We start from the raw sequence: 18562 nt of genomic DNA, 5'->3' as shown, positions 1-18562 counted from the left end.
GGTGGCTCAAGCCTGTAATCCCAGCACTTTGGGAGGCCGAGACGGGCGGATCACGAGGTCAGGAGATCGAGACCATCATGGCTAACACGGTGAAACCCCGTCTCTAGTAAAAAATACAAAAAACTAGCCGGGCGAGGTGGCGGGCGCCTGTAGTCCCAGCTACTCGGGAGGCTGAGGCAGGAGAATGGTGTAAACCCAGGAGGCGGAGCTTGCAGTGAGCCGAGATCGCGCCACTGCACTCCAGCCTGGGTGACAGAGCCAGACTCCGTCTCAAAAAAAAAAAAAAAAAAGAAAGAAATCACCATATGTTAATACTGGTTTCTACTGAAACTCAATCTGATTTATACTGTATCTTATCTCTCTGAGCTAGACTTGATAAATGGCATTAGCTGGATGGTAAATTGAGATTAGAGAGAAAATAGGAAGAAATTTACATCTGCAACATACAAAACTCTAGTTTTAGTCTAATCCCTGAGGATTTGGACCTCAAGGTTTCCGGTGTTTTTATTCTTCAGGAAGTTTTTTTTTTTTTTTTTTTTTTGTGAGAAATGCAAAGATTACTGGGATACATACAATCTTGTTGTATAGTCTCATTTATTATGAAAAGATTCTTCCAGTATGTACATACGAACCAAAAATATCAGTTTATCAGTCCCACTCACATCCCACCCCCACAGGCATACCAACAGGGTCCTTCATGGTACCTAGAAAAACTGTCTTTTTCCTTAGGTAAATGGCTAAAAATGTACCATACAACTGCTGCGGTAAACGCATCCACCTATGTATCTTTACATACTTTGAGGCAGTGTGGCAAAGCTCTTCCAGCACAGCAGTCTATTCATTCAAAGTCATCTAACCAAATACCTTCTCCCACAGCTAAGAAAGAATCCCAGTGTTTCCCTAGTTTAGAGATGAAGATACTGAAGTTGCAAAAGCAAAAAGGCTAGGACTAAGATCCAGGTCAGTAGTTCAACTATAGCAGCAGTACACATCAGAATTACGAAGAGTTTTAAAATATACCTGTAGGGGCCTATTCTGACTCAGAACAGCCTGGGCTGTGTGTCCTTAAAGAGTACTTGAGATGACTCAGTTGTGTGACTAAGGCTGCAAAGGAAGTAGAGCGTTCAGATAACGTAGACAAAAGGTTACATCATTCTTCCTAGCCCATCCCCACTTTTAGTTTTATATAACCAGATACATATGGTTCACTTTTATTTAAATTCAAATGGGTGCTATACTGTCATGTGCCTAATCCCCACTTTAAAACTTCATACTGGATGCTGGTAGCAAACTAAGATATTTTCCTTTTTTATGCATTAAATTCCATACTGTGCTTCACGAAACAGATTATAAGAAGAACAATTCACCATAATCCCCCTTTGCCATGAAGAAGGTAATTCTGGTTAGTTTGCCAGGTATTGATAAAGTACGAGAAGAGAGGGCAGCATATCAGGAGACCAAAAACTTATAGTAGAAATGCCAGGCTGAATCACCACACCCACAGCCCACAGGAACGCCAGCCCATAATAATCTATAGTTCTACTTAGACCAGCAGGGACAGCACCAAGTCACGTGTTACAACTGAAAGCATCACTTGACAGCAGTCCTGAAAGATCATAATCAGTTGGGAATGAAAGTCATTTTTCCTTTAAAATACAAAAATGGCAGTGTATACAACTCCCCCTTCACTAAGGCTAAATTGAGGAAACCTGAATATCAAAAACGACAGATTTAAGCCATTGATTTGGGTGCCACAGAGACAGGAATGACAGCTATTCTTCCGCATTGCTAGACATTATTCTCCCTACACAAAAATGGATTTAGAGCTTGACAATTTAAGTCAAAGGTCTACTTTTCTTTGACAGCTCAGCCAACTCTTCCCTGATGTGTTGTACAGAAATTTCATCTTTTTTCAGCTTTGCTTGCTTCAGTGCTTCCTGGTAGATCTCTTTTGCTTGTGTATATCGTTCTAAAATAACCCAGAGAGAAGGGACAGTAAGAAGAAAGTGTATGTTTCCCAGGTGATTCTGAAGAGACAGCACTAATGTGGATATAGGGCTAATTTACTGTGTGCTTATGAAGTGACAGGCTGGTGCTGCCTCATTTCATCCCCATCTGACAGGCTGGAACTCCACTGAATGCTGGGGGATTCTTTACAGTCCTTTCCAGTATATCTTGAGGCCTTTGATGAGCCAAAGATTTCATGAATGGTGGTATGTGTAATACACCTGTCATCCCAGGTTTCTGAAAATGATAGGTATAGTGTGCTGACACTAAGAAATGTCTGTCAAACTGATACTTCCTGTCATACAAGCTTCACCAGCACTCTGTGAGAAACACATTGTAACTGAACACATTTAGAAATCCGTAAAGCACTACTGACGTGTAAGGTACTATCATTGCAAGGTTTTCTGCAGCTTGATGGGCTTTGACAGGCTACTGCAGGTCTGCAGAAGTTATGTGAATTGAGCACAACAGTACTTCAACCTAATTAATACCTTCTTTCTCTGCCATTCAACCAGCCTTTTAATTTACATGTTTCTTTGTTGGCCCTTGCCCTCCCTACATACCATTTCACAAATTTATCAATCCAGTGACATCCCTCCCTTAAAGGAAGTCAGTTAAGTTTCCATTGCTACCTACCTCTGTGCATCAAAACTGCAGCTAGATTACTGAGTACCATGTGTAGCTCAGGATGATTTATCTGTCTTGCCAGATCTGATGCCCTTTGCATATAAATATAGGCCTCATCAAAGCGGCCCTGTGCATCCAGGGTAGTAGCCAGGTCACTCATCAGCACAATGGTCTATATGGAAAAGAAAAAAGTAGTTTCTTTAAAAACATGCCTGCACAGAACTTTAATGTGGAGTGCATCCAACTCTGAATACATAAGATTTCATCTTTCCTAGCATTCCACAAAAGATGAGGGATACCAGCCTTTAACAAATTTGTGGGCATTTGGTAATCACATTGTACAGTGGAGAATGTTAGTTCGACCTTCTGGGAAATACAAATCTGGAAATTAGGAAACAGTACATATTAATCCAACTAATTACCCAATTAGAAACACCAAATGAAAAACAACAGCAAGATGCTATACATATGATCTCATTTAAGGCTGAGCACCTTTGAGAAGCCAGCCTCGTATGGTTTGATTGCCTCTAGAACCCCCCTGTATTATGTTGTTCCTGCTGATAACCCTGAGGCTCATCAAAAACAAGAAACATACCATCTATTTTAGGAAGATGCCCAGTAAGTTTTTTTTAATTTGGCTACTGTAACAGGTACACTTCCATACCTACTTCCCCACTGATGCCATGCTTTAAGCCCCCTGACCCTAGTACTTGGAGATCTGAATTCTGTGCTTGCTTGTTTATTATTCCTCACTCTATTAAGGGACTCTTCATAATAAGTCATAAATCCCTTTCATGGAGATAATTCATAGCTCAACCCCCCTTTTCTTCCAAAACATATTACTCACCCTGCCCATGTACCCCAGCCTTGGGACACATTCAGTTAAAATAGTTATGTCTTATATTGGGGGTAGCGAGCATTCACAGACAAAGCAATGCACTCCTTACATCTAAGAACTTATTTGGATGGAGGGGAGACCCAAAGAGATGATTTCGATTGAATGTGTTTAGTGTTCTAACACAGAGCTTTACACGTTACACTTAAATTCTATAATATGCCAATGGTTTAAAAGTGTTTTTAATGTGGTCCCTTGTTCCTTCCCTCACCTCCTGCCATTTTAACCATGGGGTAAGGGAGGCAAGGATATCTGTGTATTAAACTGTTCCCCATAAGCTTCTACTGGGGGTATCTACAGACCCCACTCAAATACTGTGCTGTGTCCATTGAAGCCTGACCAGTCCTGCCTTGTAGAAAGGTTGCTCTGTTGTGCAAACCGTGGATCACGCGAAAAGTTCTGGGCAGACCTAGTAACTGATAACTAGTCCCAAATCCTTTCTGAAACAAGTAGTTGGAGTGAGGGTGCTGGTGGTAAGAAAATAAGTAGACTGGGGAGAAAGAAGGATCTAAGACCATCTGCTGATCCTGTTACCAATGAGTGTGACATTTCACACCCTTCAATTTTGAAACCTTTGTTTTATATTCCCTCTTCTGTGTTTTCCTCCCTTACCTGTGGGTGTCTTTCTCCTTGTATTTCTTCAGAAATCTGCAGAGCTTTTTCATACATCCTTTGTGCCTGTGATGGCTGCTTGGAGAACAGAAGGTAGCGAGCACAGGCGTCTAAGCACATGCCCAAGAGGAGGTGGGTATTGGCTTTCTCTTCCACTAAGAAGAAAAGAGGAATCAGCAATCTACCCAAATTGTTGTTACCAGGACCCACAAATATGTCAGCAGAATGGGACCCACATGTCACTTAGGGGACAAAGTAGGTGGATTAACATCCAGTTAAACGACCTATTCCAAACTAGCTGGAATCATGGAACTTCACCCCACATTTTAAGTAGATTAAGAGTCCACATATTAATTAAAATGTGGAATGTTATTTTTAGTTTGAAACAAACAATATTCAGCAGAAACAAATGAAGATAAACTCAAAGAAGAATGAGTTAACAACAAAAAGTCAAGGCCAATGAAAAATCTGTAAGGTATAAGAAAAACAATGCAGGAAGAAGACAGAGAACACTCAGAATCCTGAAGTGCAAAGTCACAAGCCGAATTTAAAGAATTCAAGGTAAAAGCCAGGCATAGTGGCTCACACCTGTAATCCCAGCACTCTGGGAGGCCAAGGTGGGTGGATCACAAGGTCAGGAGATGGAGACCATCCTGGCTAACATGGTAAAACCCCATCTCTACTAAAAATACAAAAAAAAAATTTAGCTGGGCGTGGTGGCAGGTGCCTGCAGTCCCAGCTACTCAGGAGGCTGAGGCAGGAAAATGGCGTGAACCCAGGAGGCAGAGCTTGCAGTGAGCCGAGATCACACCGCTGCACTCCAGTGTGGGTGACAAGAGCGAGACTCTGTCTCAAAAAAAAAAAAAAAAAAAAAAAAAAAAAAATTCAAGGTAAAATTGAAACAAGCTAAGAAGAAGAATAAAGCTTACAATGACATAGCACCTCTCAACACATTCAAGAATTGACTATACGATGTCTGAAAAAGAACAAGTTTAAAATACCTAATGCCACATAAGAAGAATTGGAGACACAGATCATAACAGTAACCTGTATCAACCTGGGTAAGACTTCTAAAAGATGATACAAATAACGCAGAAATGTTCATAAGCAAGATTATATGGAAATTCTGCAAACAACTCAGCAGGAGGTAAATGTTCACATAATAAAAGACTAGAAAAAGAGGTTACCTTAGATAATCTTAGGTAACAAATTAGTAGACACCCAACTGAGTATATTCAGTTGGGTTTATTTGCCAGCAAAGCTGTCGTTCATACCAAACCCTTTCCCTTCCATGTCTTCAGTTTTCAGAAATCTACAATTGGCATACAGAGTTTAAGGAAGACTATGTTACTAAAATGAGACTTTTCTAATACCTTCCCATTTAGAAAAAAAGTGCAGCTTCCTTCTATCGCTTACCTAATTTTACATAAATATGCTCTTTAAGGCTGGAGCAAATCTGATTTTCAATGTGAAAATAAACTATTAAAAGTGTTCTTGGAGTTATTTCTAAACAGAACACCAGAATCGTCTGAATCATCTATTTCGGAAAAATCGGATTCATCAAATGAATCTTCAACCAACCACTGTTCAAGAATGATGTTAACATCACGCGTAGGCATGCTATGTTTTCTAGGATTTGACATTTTCAGCGATCAAGAATTACTGTATTTTGTAAATGGAAATACCACTACTAAAAACAGAATGCTATAAATAGAATGATATCTTGTTCCCAAAGTTGATATACTAGAGCAATGTGAAAATGATAAAAGCAAGATATTTTGTGGCAACAATTTAAAAAGATGTTCAGTGGTATAACTAAAGTACAAGAATAAAGTGACAAGCAATTCTAGCGGAAAATTGTTACCCTTGTTATCACTGAGTAGTGGAGTGGAAGCAAAAGCAGTAAAGCTTTTTAGAGAAAACAATGAGGTACAATTTAGCTATAATATTTTAAAAGTACATGCACATTCTGACTACAATAAAAATGGAAACACTTTTTTGAAAAGCAACCTTTTCTAAAAATAAATGTACTATTACTGAACTTTTAGAAAACATAAAACCTTTAGCAACTGCCAAGAGAAAATTTCAAAGTTCCCCCAGAGTTCCTTTGCTAGTAATTTACTTAAACACAGTTCTTCGAAACATTAAAATAAAAATTGCTAAAAGTTAGGCAAGAAAAAAATCAAGTACTTTAATAACAACTGAGAAATATATTGGAATCATTTATATAGAGCCCCCAAAGGATCATTTGAAACTGAGGCATATTTACTTCTTCAAACATAAATGATTCTCTTTCATAAATAACTTCTGATCACAGAAAAAGATACGCTACTATACTCAGTCCATGAGGTAAATAGGATTCACTATAGAATTTTTTACTCAAAATATTACCAAATGGAATAATAATCAGATGTATTAAGGAGATGACCAAACAGCATTTATTCCAGGAATAAAAGAATGGCTCAGTATATCAAACTAGGTTTATATAAATATAGACTAAAGGGAATTTGATAAAGTACTGGGGCAATTATATGCATTTATAACAATAGCAAAAGAGCATCTCTAATTTAGGGAAACTTGAGCATAGGCCTCTTAACTCTCCCCTACCCCCTCACCATCAACAGCAATATAGGAAAGTCTACAAGGGTCTTTGAAACTAGAGATCTTTATGGACCAAATTCCAAGAATATCCTGAAATTTCTGCTAAACTAAATCACTTGTTAATCAACTGATTAGCACTTCCTAATTAGTGTTAATGGTTTTAGTAGAGGGAATAAAGGAGAATCTAACAACGCTATTGATGAAACTCATCTGCTTCAAACACCTAGAAATCTTAGATAAACTGTAACACACATCCTTTCCATGCAGAGCTGAGCTCCCAAGAGAAGGAAATCCCAAGTGCCAGAAATTAGGAGTAAGCTAAAACCCAAAGTGGAGAGTCTGTGAGTTGACACAGCAAAAGCCTGGTTTTTGTTGTAGCTTGAGCGTTTCTGTAATCCAGGAATTCAAGCTGTTGATGTGTACTAAACAGAACTAGATCCGAAGCCAATGCATAAAACCAGGATTACCATTAGGACCACAACCCCAGGAAAAGACTGTATGTGAAAAGAATTGCACCACTCCAACCTACACCTCCCCTAACCCCCTGACCACAGGCACAGGGAGACAACAAGGAGCTCTGAATGGCCAAGTCTGGAATCTAGATGAGAAAAATGACTACCCTGTAAATTTGATGTCTAAATTTATAACATCCACTTCGGCCAGGAGCTGAGTGCCTGGAAGACACAAAACTATTCTGGAATCTCACTGTATAGCTAAAACCTTGCTGAAGATGAATGTATAATCCAAATAAATGAGAATCAGCAGACAGTAAGAAAGCAGGCCTCATCCCCCAAAATTTTATAAAATCAGACAACTCCAGTAGTTCTTACTTCCAGTAAGTCAAGCATACGCCACCTGAGTCTTGTACCTGTAATTGCCCTTTGCCTGTAATTTTCTTCCCTCACAAATAGCCACTTGCCTATTCTCTCCCATTCACCAGGTTTCATACTAACAAGGCCTTCCCGACCCCCTCTATAAGACAGCATACTTCCCCAATGTATTCCTGCTATACATATTCCTTCATAAATATCTACATAGCACTCTGGACACACCAACTTACTGGATAGTGCTTACTATGCATCTTTCCCCCACCAGAAATGTAGCTCCATGAGGCAGTGACTTTTTTGTTTTTTCTTTTTTGAGACGAAGTCTCACTCTGTCGCGCAGGCTGGAGTGCAGTGGCACAATCTCCGCTCACTGCGACCTCCGCCTCCCTGGTTCAGGTGATTCTTCTGCCTCAGCCTCCTGAGTAGCTGGGACTACAGGTGCACCACCACGCCCAGCTAATTTTTTTTTTTTGTATTTGTAGTAGAGACGGGATTTCACAATATTGGCCAGGCTAGTCTTGAACTCTTGACCTCTTGATCCGCCTGTCTCAGCCACCCAAAGTGCTGGGATTACAGGCGTGAGCCACTGCACCCAGCCAACTGTGTTTTATTTATATCTGTATCTCAGAACCTAGCAGCATATCTAGCATGTAATGGGCATTCAGTATTTCTGACTGAATTGTTGAATGAATGAACAAATAGAAGGATTTACAAAAGGGCTAGGCATGGTGGCTCACACCCACAAGCCTGTACTTTGGGAGGCCGAGGCAGGAGGACCACTTCAGCCCAGGAGGTCGAGACCAGCCTGGGCAACATAGCAAAACCTCATCTCTACCCTCCCCAACCCCCCCAAAAAATATATACATTCCCCAAAAAATACATATATATAAGTCAGACATGGTGGCACGTGCCTGTAGTCCTTATTCTTCTGGAGGCTGAGGTGGGAGGATCACTTGGTATCAGGAGTTTAAAGTTGCAGTGAGCTGTGATCATGTCACTGCACTCACTCCAGCCTGGCCAAAGGAAGACCTTGTCTCTTGTGGGGGAAAAAAAATAAGGTACTGAATTAAATAGGGAGAAATTATAATGAAACTAAACATTAGTTATAATTACAGATTTAAACATTAGCACCCCACGAATTTATGAAAACCCAATATAGAGATGTCATTACAAATCAAGATATAACAAGCACAAACTATGAAGATAAATATCGATTCTGTTAATATCCAAAGTTTTAATCTATGTCAAATGCCCTAATGTGAAAAGACAAGCTACAAAGAGATAAGTAACCTACAAAAATATAAAATGATCGAATACATAAGGAACTCTTACAGATTGTTAAAAGACAACCCCTCAAAAAAATAGGCAAAGGATATGAATAATTTTCAGAGCACATAATCTAATAGCCAATAAATACAGTAATCAGAAACATAGTGAAGCCACAATGAAATTCCTTTTCAAACCCTGCAGATTATCAAAAATAACTGATGATAACAAAGATATACAGAGAGCATCACGAACACTAATATATTGCTAGTCAAAATGTAAACTGGTAAAACCACTTTGATCAGCAATTTGGTTTTTGTTGTTTTTGAGACAGAGTCTTGCTCTGTTGCCCAGGCTGGAGTGCAGTGGCATGATCTCAGCTTATTACAACCTCTACCTTCCCGGGTTTAAGCGATTCTTGTACCTCAGCCTTCCAAGTAGTTGGGATTACAGGTGGCCACCACCACGCCTGGCTTTTTTTTTTTTAAGTAGAGATGGAGTTTCACCTTATTGGCCAGGCTGGTCTCCAACTCCTGACCTCAAGTGATCTGCCCATCTCAGCATCCCAAAGTGCTGGGATTACACTACACCCAGCCTGATAAGCAATTTGGTATATGCACCCCGGCAACTCCACTTTTATGTACATATTCCAGGGACTATCTTGCAGGTGTGTACAAAGATGCAGGTCCAAGAATGTTCAGTGAAGTATGACTTTTAATAGCAAAACATATAGAATGACCCAACAGGTCCATCAATAGAACTGTGGGGTATATTTTGGTGTTTTAGACATGAAGTCCTTGCCCATGCCTATGTCCTGAATGGTAGTGCCTAGGTTTTCTTCTAGGGTTTTTATGGTTTTAGGTCTAACATTTAAGTCTTAAATCCATCTTGAATTAATTTTTGTATAAGGTGTAAGGAAGGGATCCAGTTTCAGCTTTCTACATATGGCTAGCCAGTTTTCCAGCACCATTTATTAAATAGGGAATCCTTTCGCCATTTCTTGTTTTTGTCAGGTTTGTCAAAGATCAGATGGTTATAGATGTGTAGTATTATTTCTGAGGTTTCTGTTCTGTTCCATTGGTCTATATCTCTGTTTTTGTACCAGTACTATGCTGTTTTGGTTACTGTAGCCTTGTAGTACAGTTTGAAGTCAGGTAGCGTGATGCCTCCAGCTTTGTTCTTTTTGCTTAGGATTGTCTTGGCAATGCGGGCTCTTTTTTCGGTTCCAATTCTGTGAAGAAAGTCATTGGTAGCTTGATGGCGATGGGCATTGAATCTAAATTACCTTGGGCAGTATGGCTATTTCCACAATATTGATTCTTCCTATCCATGAGCATGGAATGTTCTTCCATTTGTTTGTGTCCTCTTTTATTTCGTTGAGCAAGTGATTTGTAGTTCTCCTTGAAGAGGTCCTTCACATCCCTTGTAAGTTGGATTCCTAGGTATTTTATTCTCTTTGAAGCAATTGTGAATGGGAGTTCACTCATGATTTGGCTCTCTGTCTGTTATTGGTGTATAAGAATGCTTGTGATTTTTGCACATTGATTTTGTATCCTGAGACTTTGCTGAAGTTGCTTATCAGCTTAAGGAGGTTTGGGGCTGAGACCAAAAGCAATGGCAACAAAAGCCAAAATTGACAAATGGGATCTCATTAAACTAAAGAGCTTCTGCACAGCAAAAGAAACTACCATCAGAGTGAACAGGCAACCTACAGAATGGGAGAAAATTTTTGCAATCTACTCATCTGACAAAGGGCGAATATCCAGAATCTACAAAGAATTCAAACAAATTTACAAGAAAAAAACAAATAACCCCATCAAAAAGTGGGCGAAGGATATGAACAGACACTTCTCAAAAGAAGACATTTATGCAGCCAACAGACACATGAAAAAATGCTCATCATCACTGGCCATCAGAGAAATGCAAATCAAAACCACAATGAGATACCATCTCACACGAGTTAGAATGGCGATCATTAAAAAGTCACAAAACAACAGGTGCTGGAGAGAATGTGGAGAAATACGAATACTTTTACACTGCTGGTGGGACTATAAACTAGCTCAACCATTGTGGAAGACAGTGTGGCGATTCCTCAAGGATCTAGAAGTAGAAATACCATTTGACCCAGCCATCCCATTACTGGGTATATACCCAAAGGATTATAAATCATGCTGCTATAAAGACACATGCACACGTATGTTTACTGCAGCACTATTCACAATAGCAAAGACTTGGAACCAACCCAAATGTCCATCAATGACAGACTAGATTAAGAAAATGTGGCACATATACACCATGGAATACTATGAAGCAATAAAAAAGGATGAGTTCATGTCTTTTGTAGGGACATGGATGAAGCTGGAAACCATCATTCTGAGCAAACTATGGCAAGTACAAAAAACCAAACATCGCATGTTCTCACTCATAGGTGGGAATTGAACAATGAGAACACTTGGACACAGGAAGGGGAACATCATACACCGGGGCCTGTCGTGGGGTGAGGGGAGGAGGGAGGGATAGCAATAGGAGATACACCTAATGTAAATGACGAGTTAATGGGTGCAGCACACCAACAAGGCACTTACTGACATATGTAACAAACCTGCACGTTGTGCACGTCTGTCCTATGATTTAAAGTATTAAAAAAAAAAAAAGAACTGGTATATTTCTACAATGGACTACTATACCATGGTTGTAGTGAGGGAATCACACAGGGCCACCTTTAGCTTGTGTCTACACTTGTGAGAACAGAAAAAAGATTCACCTTACCCCTCACCCCAGCAGATTAATTAGAGGAAGTCACTCTTTAAAGACAGATGCAACCCAGCAGACATGCAGTTTGGCAAGCAAACAGGGCCTCTGTGCTAAGAAAACTGCTTTAAATATCAGCCCAATAAATCTCATTAACATAATATTGAGTGACAAAAGCAAACTACAAAAACAATTGTACAGTATGATACCATTCATATTAAGTTTAAAAACATATTAGCCCTATGGCATATTGTTTGTTTTGGAGACGGAGTCTTCACTCTGTCACCCAGGCTGGAGTGCAGTGGCGCGATCTCAGCTCACTGTAACCTCTGCCTCTCAGGTTCAAGCAATTCTCCTGCCTCAGCCTCCCGAGTAGGGGGGAATACAGGCGCCCGCCACCATGCTGGGCTAATTTTTGTATTTTTAGTAGAGACAAGGTTCCGCCATGTTGGCCAGGCTGGTCTCGAACTCCTGACCTCAGATGATCCACCTGTCTTGGCCTCCCAAAGGGCTGGGATTACAGGTGTGAGCCACTGTACCCAGCAATATATTGTTTATTGATATATACAAGTGCAATAAGTAGGCAAACAAAACCAAATTGAGGATAGCAGCTACCCCTAGGCAGGGAGGGGTATACAGGGGTTTAAATATCAAAAAAAAAAAAAAAAAAAAAAACTAAAGCAAATATGGTAAAACATTGAAATTTGGCCAAGGCTGAAAGTATACAGATATTTGGTAAGTCCTGAAAACTTTACTTTTGTTTGAAATCTATTTTAAAAAAATACATCAGAGCGCAGCCAGGCGTGATGCCTCATGCCCATAATGCCAGCATTTGGGGAGGTCAGGGCAAGCAGACTGCTTTAACTCAGAAGTTCAAGACCAGCCTGGGCAAGATGGTGAAACTCTGCCTCTACGAAAAATCCAGAAATTAGCCAGGCATGGTGGCATGCGCATGCAGTCTCAGCTACTTGGGAGGCTGAGGTAGGAGGATCAGGTGAGCCTGGGAGGTTGAGGCTGCAGTGTGCCATGACTGCACCACTGCACTCCAGCCTGGGCGACACAGTGAGACCCTATCTCAAAAAACAAAAAACAAATCAGAAGAAAAGCACAGAACTGACTTTCCTTAATCATAAATCGGTCATGTGGAATATCAACTGAAGAAACTCCCAAAATATAGATGAGAAAACTGATGGAAGAGGGGATAATGTGAAGGATAGAGAAGACAGAGGTCAACATACAGGTAAAGGACATTCCAGAGTAAAAGGCGGCCGGGCGCGGTGGCTCAAGCCTGTAATCCCAGCACTTTGGGAGGCCAAGACGGGCGGATCATGAGGTCAGGAGATCGAGACCATCCTGGCTAACACGGTGAAACCCCGTCTCTACTAAAAAAATACAAAAAACTAGCCGGGCGTGGTGGCGGGCGCCTGTAGTCCCAGCTACTCGGGAGGCTGAGGCAGGAGAATGACGTAACTCGGGAGGCGGAGCTTGCAGTGAGCTGAGATCCGGCCACTGCACTACAGCCTGGGCGACAGAGCGAGACTCCGTCTCAAAAAAAAAAAAAAAAAAGGCAGAGTAAAAGGCCAGAGCATGTGGGACAGAAGCATTGAGCCAGGATAGACTACAGAAGCTCCAGAGAACTGGATGCTAAAAATGAAGGTTCACCAGGGATTAAACAAGCTTCACAAACAGACAACTCCCTAACCTTATGCTGATGTAACTTCTGAGTCCAGCAAAGCATCTGAGCAGGAGAAAATAGACTACTTAAAAAACAAGGCAAATATGCAGGCTTCAGAATTCTCCTCTGCAATAAATTCCACTAAGTCTAAAATTCCAGATCACAGAGAAAAAACAAGTGAGGAAAAGGGAAAGGTAGGATAATGTTAAAATGTACTCATCTCATTTTAGAGAAGAAACTGAAAACAATTTTTTTTCCTCTGAGTCAACTATGTCTTTAAGAAATGTTTAGGTTACTCCTTATAGAACTGAAAATCATATATACATATACCTTCCCTACAAAATACAAATATAGGTCAGTGAGGGAAAAATTCCTATAAAAGGAACTGAAAACAAAGGAATTAACAAAAATGCAATAATTAGACCAATTATCCCTTTCAATACCAATTTGTTTTTTGTTTTGTTTTGTTTGTTTGAGACGGAATTTCACTCTTCTTAACCAGGCTGGAGTGCGATGGCGCGATCTCGGCTCACTGCAACCTCCACCTCCCAGGTTCATGTGATTCTCCTGCCTCAGCCTCCCGAGTAGCTGAAATTATAGGTGCCCACCACCACACCCAGCTAATATTTTGTATTTTTAGTAGAGACGGGGTTTCACTATGTTGGCCAGGCTGGTCTTGAACTCCTGACCTCAGGTAATGCACCTGCCTCAGCCTCCCAAAGTGCTGTGATTACAGGTGTGAGCCACTGCATCCAGCCTCAATACTAATTTTTAAAAGGTTTTCAGATTCTGTATCAGAAGACAGTGATACTCAGGTTTAAAAAAAAAATCCAACCATAGCTTTCTACAAAAGATACACTGAAAAATGACTCAGAAAAATTTAAGGGTTAAGATATAGTAGATAATATAAAACTAGAATTTGTAACAAATACCTTAAATAGGGAAAAAGGAATCATTTTCCTGATGAAGGGACAATTCATAACAAAGATAGATATATATATATCTGAGACTGTCTAAACAGCACAGAAACATGTATAAAGAAAGAAGATTTTTAAAAAGTTATCAGCCAGGCATGGTGGCTCATGCCTGTAATCCCAGCACTCGGAGGCTAAGGCAGGTGGACCACCTGAGGTCAGGAGTTCGAGACCAGCCTGGACAACATGGTGAAACCTGATCTCAACTAAAAATACAAAAATTAGCCGTATCCAATGGCACATGCCTGTACTCCCGCTACTCGGGAGGCTGAGGCACGAGAATCGCTTGAACCCGGGAGGTGGAAGTTGCAGTGAGCCGAGATTGCGCCACCGCACTCCAGCCTGAGTGACAGAGCAAGACTCCGTCTCAAAGAAAAAAAAAAAAAATTAGAACAACTTGACAAAATCAGTAAGGACACAAAAGACTTGAATAACACTATAAACCAACTAGACCTAACAGACATTCATAGAAAACTCCATTCAACAGAATACACATACTTCTCAAATGCACATGCAACATTCTCCAGGATAAGCCATATGTGAGGCCATACAACAAGTCTCAATAAATAAAATCATGCACAGTTGTTCTCTGAACACAATGGAATGAAACTGGATTCAACAGAAGAAAATTTGAGAAATTCACTATATGTGGAAATTAATCTATATACTCCTAAATATCCAAAGGGTCAAAGAAGAAATCCAAAAAAAAATTGGAAAATACTTGAGACACATGAAAATATACCTTACCAAAATTAATGAGATGCAGCTAAAGCTTATAGTTATAAATGGCAATTATGTTAGAAGCAAAACCTTAAATCAGTAACCTCATCTCCTGCCTGAGAGACCAGAAAAAAGGGAACAAAATAAACCCAAAGCAAACAGGAGAGATGCAATAAAGACAGAGAAGAAATAAGTGAAATAGAAAATAGAAAAACAATAAAATTAATGAAACCAGAAGATGGCTTTTTGAATGAATCAACAAAATTAACAAAAACCAAGGAGAAACTATAAATACAATAGCCAGGAAGGTCCTTCATAAATTGAGCGTAGTAAAATATAGGTGCCAAATCATATAATAAATAAGATTAGTAAATATATCACATTCCACACACTCTTATATAACAGTGCCTAATGAGTACCGGTCATAGTCCTGGAGCATTTCATTCTCATAACTCTTACGAGGTAAGTTCTATTATTATTTTCATTTTATTGATAAGGGAAGCTGAGAATAGAGAAGTTAAATAACTTGTCCACTGCTAGTAAGTGGTAGAACCAGAATCTGAACTCAGGCTCCAGACTTTAAGCACTCATGAAACCAAATATTACGTCATCAAAAATAACTTTCTAGAAATGTTTTATTTAAAATGTAAAAATAAAAAGTTTCAAGGAAAGGAGGAGGAAAGAATCAATGGGAAACATCTTTTTACTAATTTAAAAAGAAATCCATAAAATTAGGAACTAGAAAAGGAAGATGATATCAGATATGTTAAGAGTAGTGTAAAATATGCTTTAAAAATATAATTCCTTAAAGTTTCTTCTGGAAATTAGTAAGTTATAAAATTTGTTCACCCATACGTTCATTTATTCAATAGATATTAATGCTTATCATGTATTAGCACTGTCCTATATTGAAATTAAGAAAATGGAAGAAATACATGAGTAATCAAGAAGGAAGAAAAAATCTGTCAGAGAATTAACTCAGGAGTTCTGGTCCATCTGGCATGATAGACTCTACAACTTTCAAGGAACAGACCATTCCAATGCAATATCATACACTTATTTCAGAATAGAAAATAAAGCATCCCAATTCATTTTATCACATTAATACAATCCTGCAATAACAAATAATACAAATACAATAGTACAAACAATACAATAAGAAATTTACTGTGGATCTCATAAGAAACACAAAAGTTACATATCAGCATTAAATATTATCCAGCACTACACAGGTACTAAGCAATTAACCTACAAGCAAGCCTGGTCTGCTCTAGATATATAATAGTAATAAATCTAGTCACATAGTTTGGTACCAAATTGGATATAAGACTAAGTTGCCTATTACTACTATTTCTTGATGGTACGCCAATGAACTAATTTTATAAAGGGTGGGGAAAGGAGACAGTAGTATAACTCTCTGGAAGGAAACAATTACAGCTTGAGTATTCCTTATCTGAAATGTTTAGGACCAAAAGTGTTTCAAATTTCAGATTTTTTGAGTTTGGAATATTTGCTTTGGATACTGCCAGCATCCCAAAACCAAAAACCCAAATCCAAATGCTCCAATGAGTACTTTCTTTGTACATCATGTTGGCACTCAGAAAGCTTCAGTTTTGGGGGATGCTCCACCTGTACCATCATTTCTGGAATGTATGATTATAAATCTGGAATTAGCGTGAATATCAACTGAAAAGCAAAGAGTGCAGTCAAGGAGTCAGTTAGAATCAAATTTAATAAATAGCTGCCATTTATATGAAGAAAACTATAATATAAGCAGGAGCTATAGAATGTTCCTCAGTGAGACGGCTCACTATTACAAATATTTTCCTTTGCTAGCAGAGCAGCTGGTTTGTCCCAGTATCCGTTCTTTTCTCACATGACTCACATCCTCAGGAAAAGATACTGATGAGTTTTAGCCAATCATGATAATCCATTTTTCTTCCCAAGGACTGGGTTAGAAATGGCATGTAACCCAATTCTAACCAATAAGAAGTAAGGATAAATCTACTTGGAGACTTCTAGGAAAGATTACCTTGATCCTATGAGAAACATCAAAGAAGTCTCCTTTTCCTCTGGACACTGTCATTTCTGGATGAGATTCCTGGGAATTGCTAGTTTCACGTTTCAACCACCAGGGGAGCATGGGAAAAAAATACATGAGTGAGGATGGAAAGAGCCTGTTCCGTCACGATTTTAATGAATCACATTATCAACTAACTCAACAGCCTGCTCCCTGTCACTGAACTGCCAGTTACTTGACATAAATGTCCTTACTGTTAAACTTAATTTAGCTGAAATTTCTGCTCTTTGCAGTCAAAGATATGCTAACTTATTCAGATGGCAATCTCCTCAGACTAATTTGTAAATATAATGCAAATCTGATAATTCAGTTTCAAGGCACTTTAGGAACTTGAAAAAATGATTCTAAAATTCATGTGAAAACAGTGAAATGTGGGAAGGAATTCTGCAAAGGAAGCATGTGTCAACTGTCCTACCATATAACTAAATATATAATTCAAACAATGTATACTGTTATAAAACTCATCAGATAAATACATCAGAATGGAAAACCCCAAAAGAAACCCAAGTATATACTAATTAGCACATATAGATTGATTACTATCTGTAAGAAAACAGTCACCAGCTTCACACCAAAATAAATTCCAGATATACTAAAAAGTTAAATTAAAAATGTTTAGAAATACAAGGAGAAAAATAGAAAATTATCAGGAAAGATAAATGAGGATGCATACGATTTCAAAGCTTGAAAAATACTTCTAAGCATTAAGCTCCAGAAGAGCAGGGACTTTTACCTTACTTGCTGCTATTCAAATCCTAGAATACCTGGCACAGAACAGCTACTCAGTATGTATTAAAGACGAATAAAAGCAAAGGAAATTAGAAATGAATTCTGATCTAATTCTGAAAAGATTACTCGTGCAAGTAATAAAAATGCCCTAAAATGAATACATATTACGATTCATTTATATAATTTTAATTTGTTTTGAGACAGGGTCTCTCTCTACTGCCTGCGCTAAAGGACAGTGGCACTATGATAGCTCACTGCAGCCTCAACCTCTTGGGCTCAAGTTATCCTCCTGCCTCAGTCTGCTAAGTAGCTGGGACCACAGGCATGTGCCACCGTGCCCAGGCAATTTTTTTATTTTTTGAAGAGACAGGATCTCACCATGTTGCCCAGTCTGGTCTCAAACTCCTGGACTCAAGCGATCCTCCCACCTTGGCCTCCCAAAGTGTTGGGATTACAGGCATGAGTCACTGCACCCAGCCTATTTAAATTTTTAAAAGCAATATGCAAAAATTAAATGACACCTTCTTAAGGGACACAGAGTAAAACTAAAGAAAAGCAAATGGGCCAGGCATGGTGGCTCATACCTGTAATCCCAGCACTTTGGGAGGCTGAGGCAGACAGATCACCTGAGGTCGGCAGTTTGAGACCAGCCTGACCAACATGGAGAAACCCCACCTCTACTAAAAATACAAAATTAGCCGGGCGTGGTGGCACATGCCTGTAGTCCCAGCTACTCGGGAGGCTGAGGCAGGAGAATCACTTGAACCTGGGAGGTGGAGGTTGCGGTGAGCCGAGATC

At 39.4% G+C, this 18562-nt stretch overlaps 3 protein-coding genes across 5 annotated transcripts in view; 1 reads left to right on the top strand and 2 right to left on the bottom strand.

Annotated features, from left to right (window-relative positions):
• The window catches only part of PIGL (phosphatidylinositol glycan anchor biosynthesis class L), a 679575-nt gene that overhangs the window by 309980 nt on the left and 351033 nt on the right, over positions 1-18562 (bottom strand). The gene's annotated exons all lie outside the window — the stretch shown is intronic.
• The window catches only part of ZSWIM7 (zinc finger SWIM-type containing 7), a 145411-nt gene that overhangs the window by 92144 nt on the left and 34705 nt on the right, over positions 1-18562 (top strand). The gene's annotated exons all lie outside the window — the stretch shown is intronic.
• Positions 578-18562, bottom strand: part of TTC19 (tetratricopeptide repeat domain 19) — a 30331-nt gene continuing 12346 nt past the window's right edge. The window contains exons 8-10 of one of the 2 annotated variants that reach the window (XM_050763446.1): positions 4142-4296; positions 2644-2806; positions 578-1969 (exon numbers count right to left, since the gene is read on the bottom strand). In XM_050763446.1, the coding sequence (XP_050619403.1) occupies positions 1836-1969; positions 2644-2806; positions 4142-4296 (452 nt within the window). In that variant the 3' untranslated portion in view covers positions 578-1835. The other variant, XM_050763445.1, reaches the window with a different exon arrangement.

Source organism: Macaca thibetana, chromosome 16 (genome assembly GCF_024542745.1).
Source record: "Macaca thibetana thibetana isolate TM-01 chromosome 16, ASM2454274v1, whole genome shotgun sequence".
NCBI classification, from domain to species: domain Eukaryota; kingdom Metazoa; phylum Chordata; class Mammalia; order Primates; family Cercopithecidae; genus Macaca; species Macaca thibetana.
The sequence above is the reverse complement of the archived record's forward strand: the minus strand, read 5'-3'. Positions and strand labels throughout refer to the sequence as shown.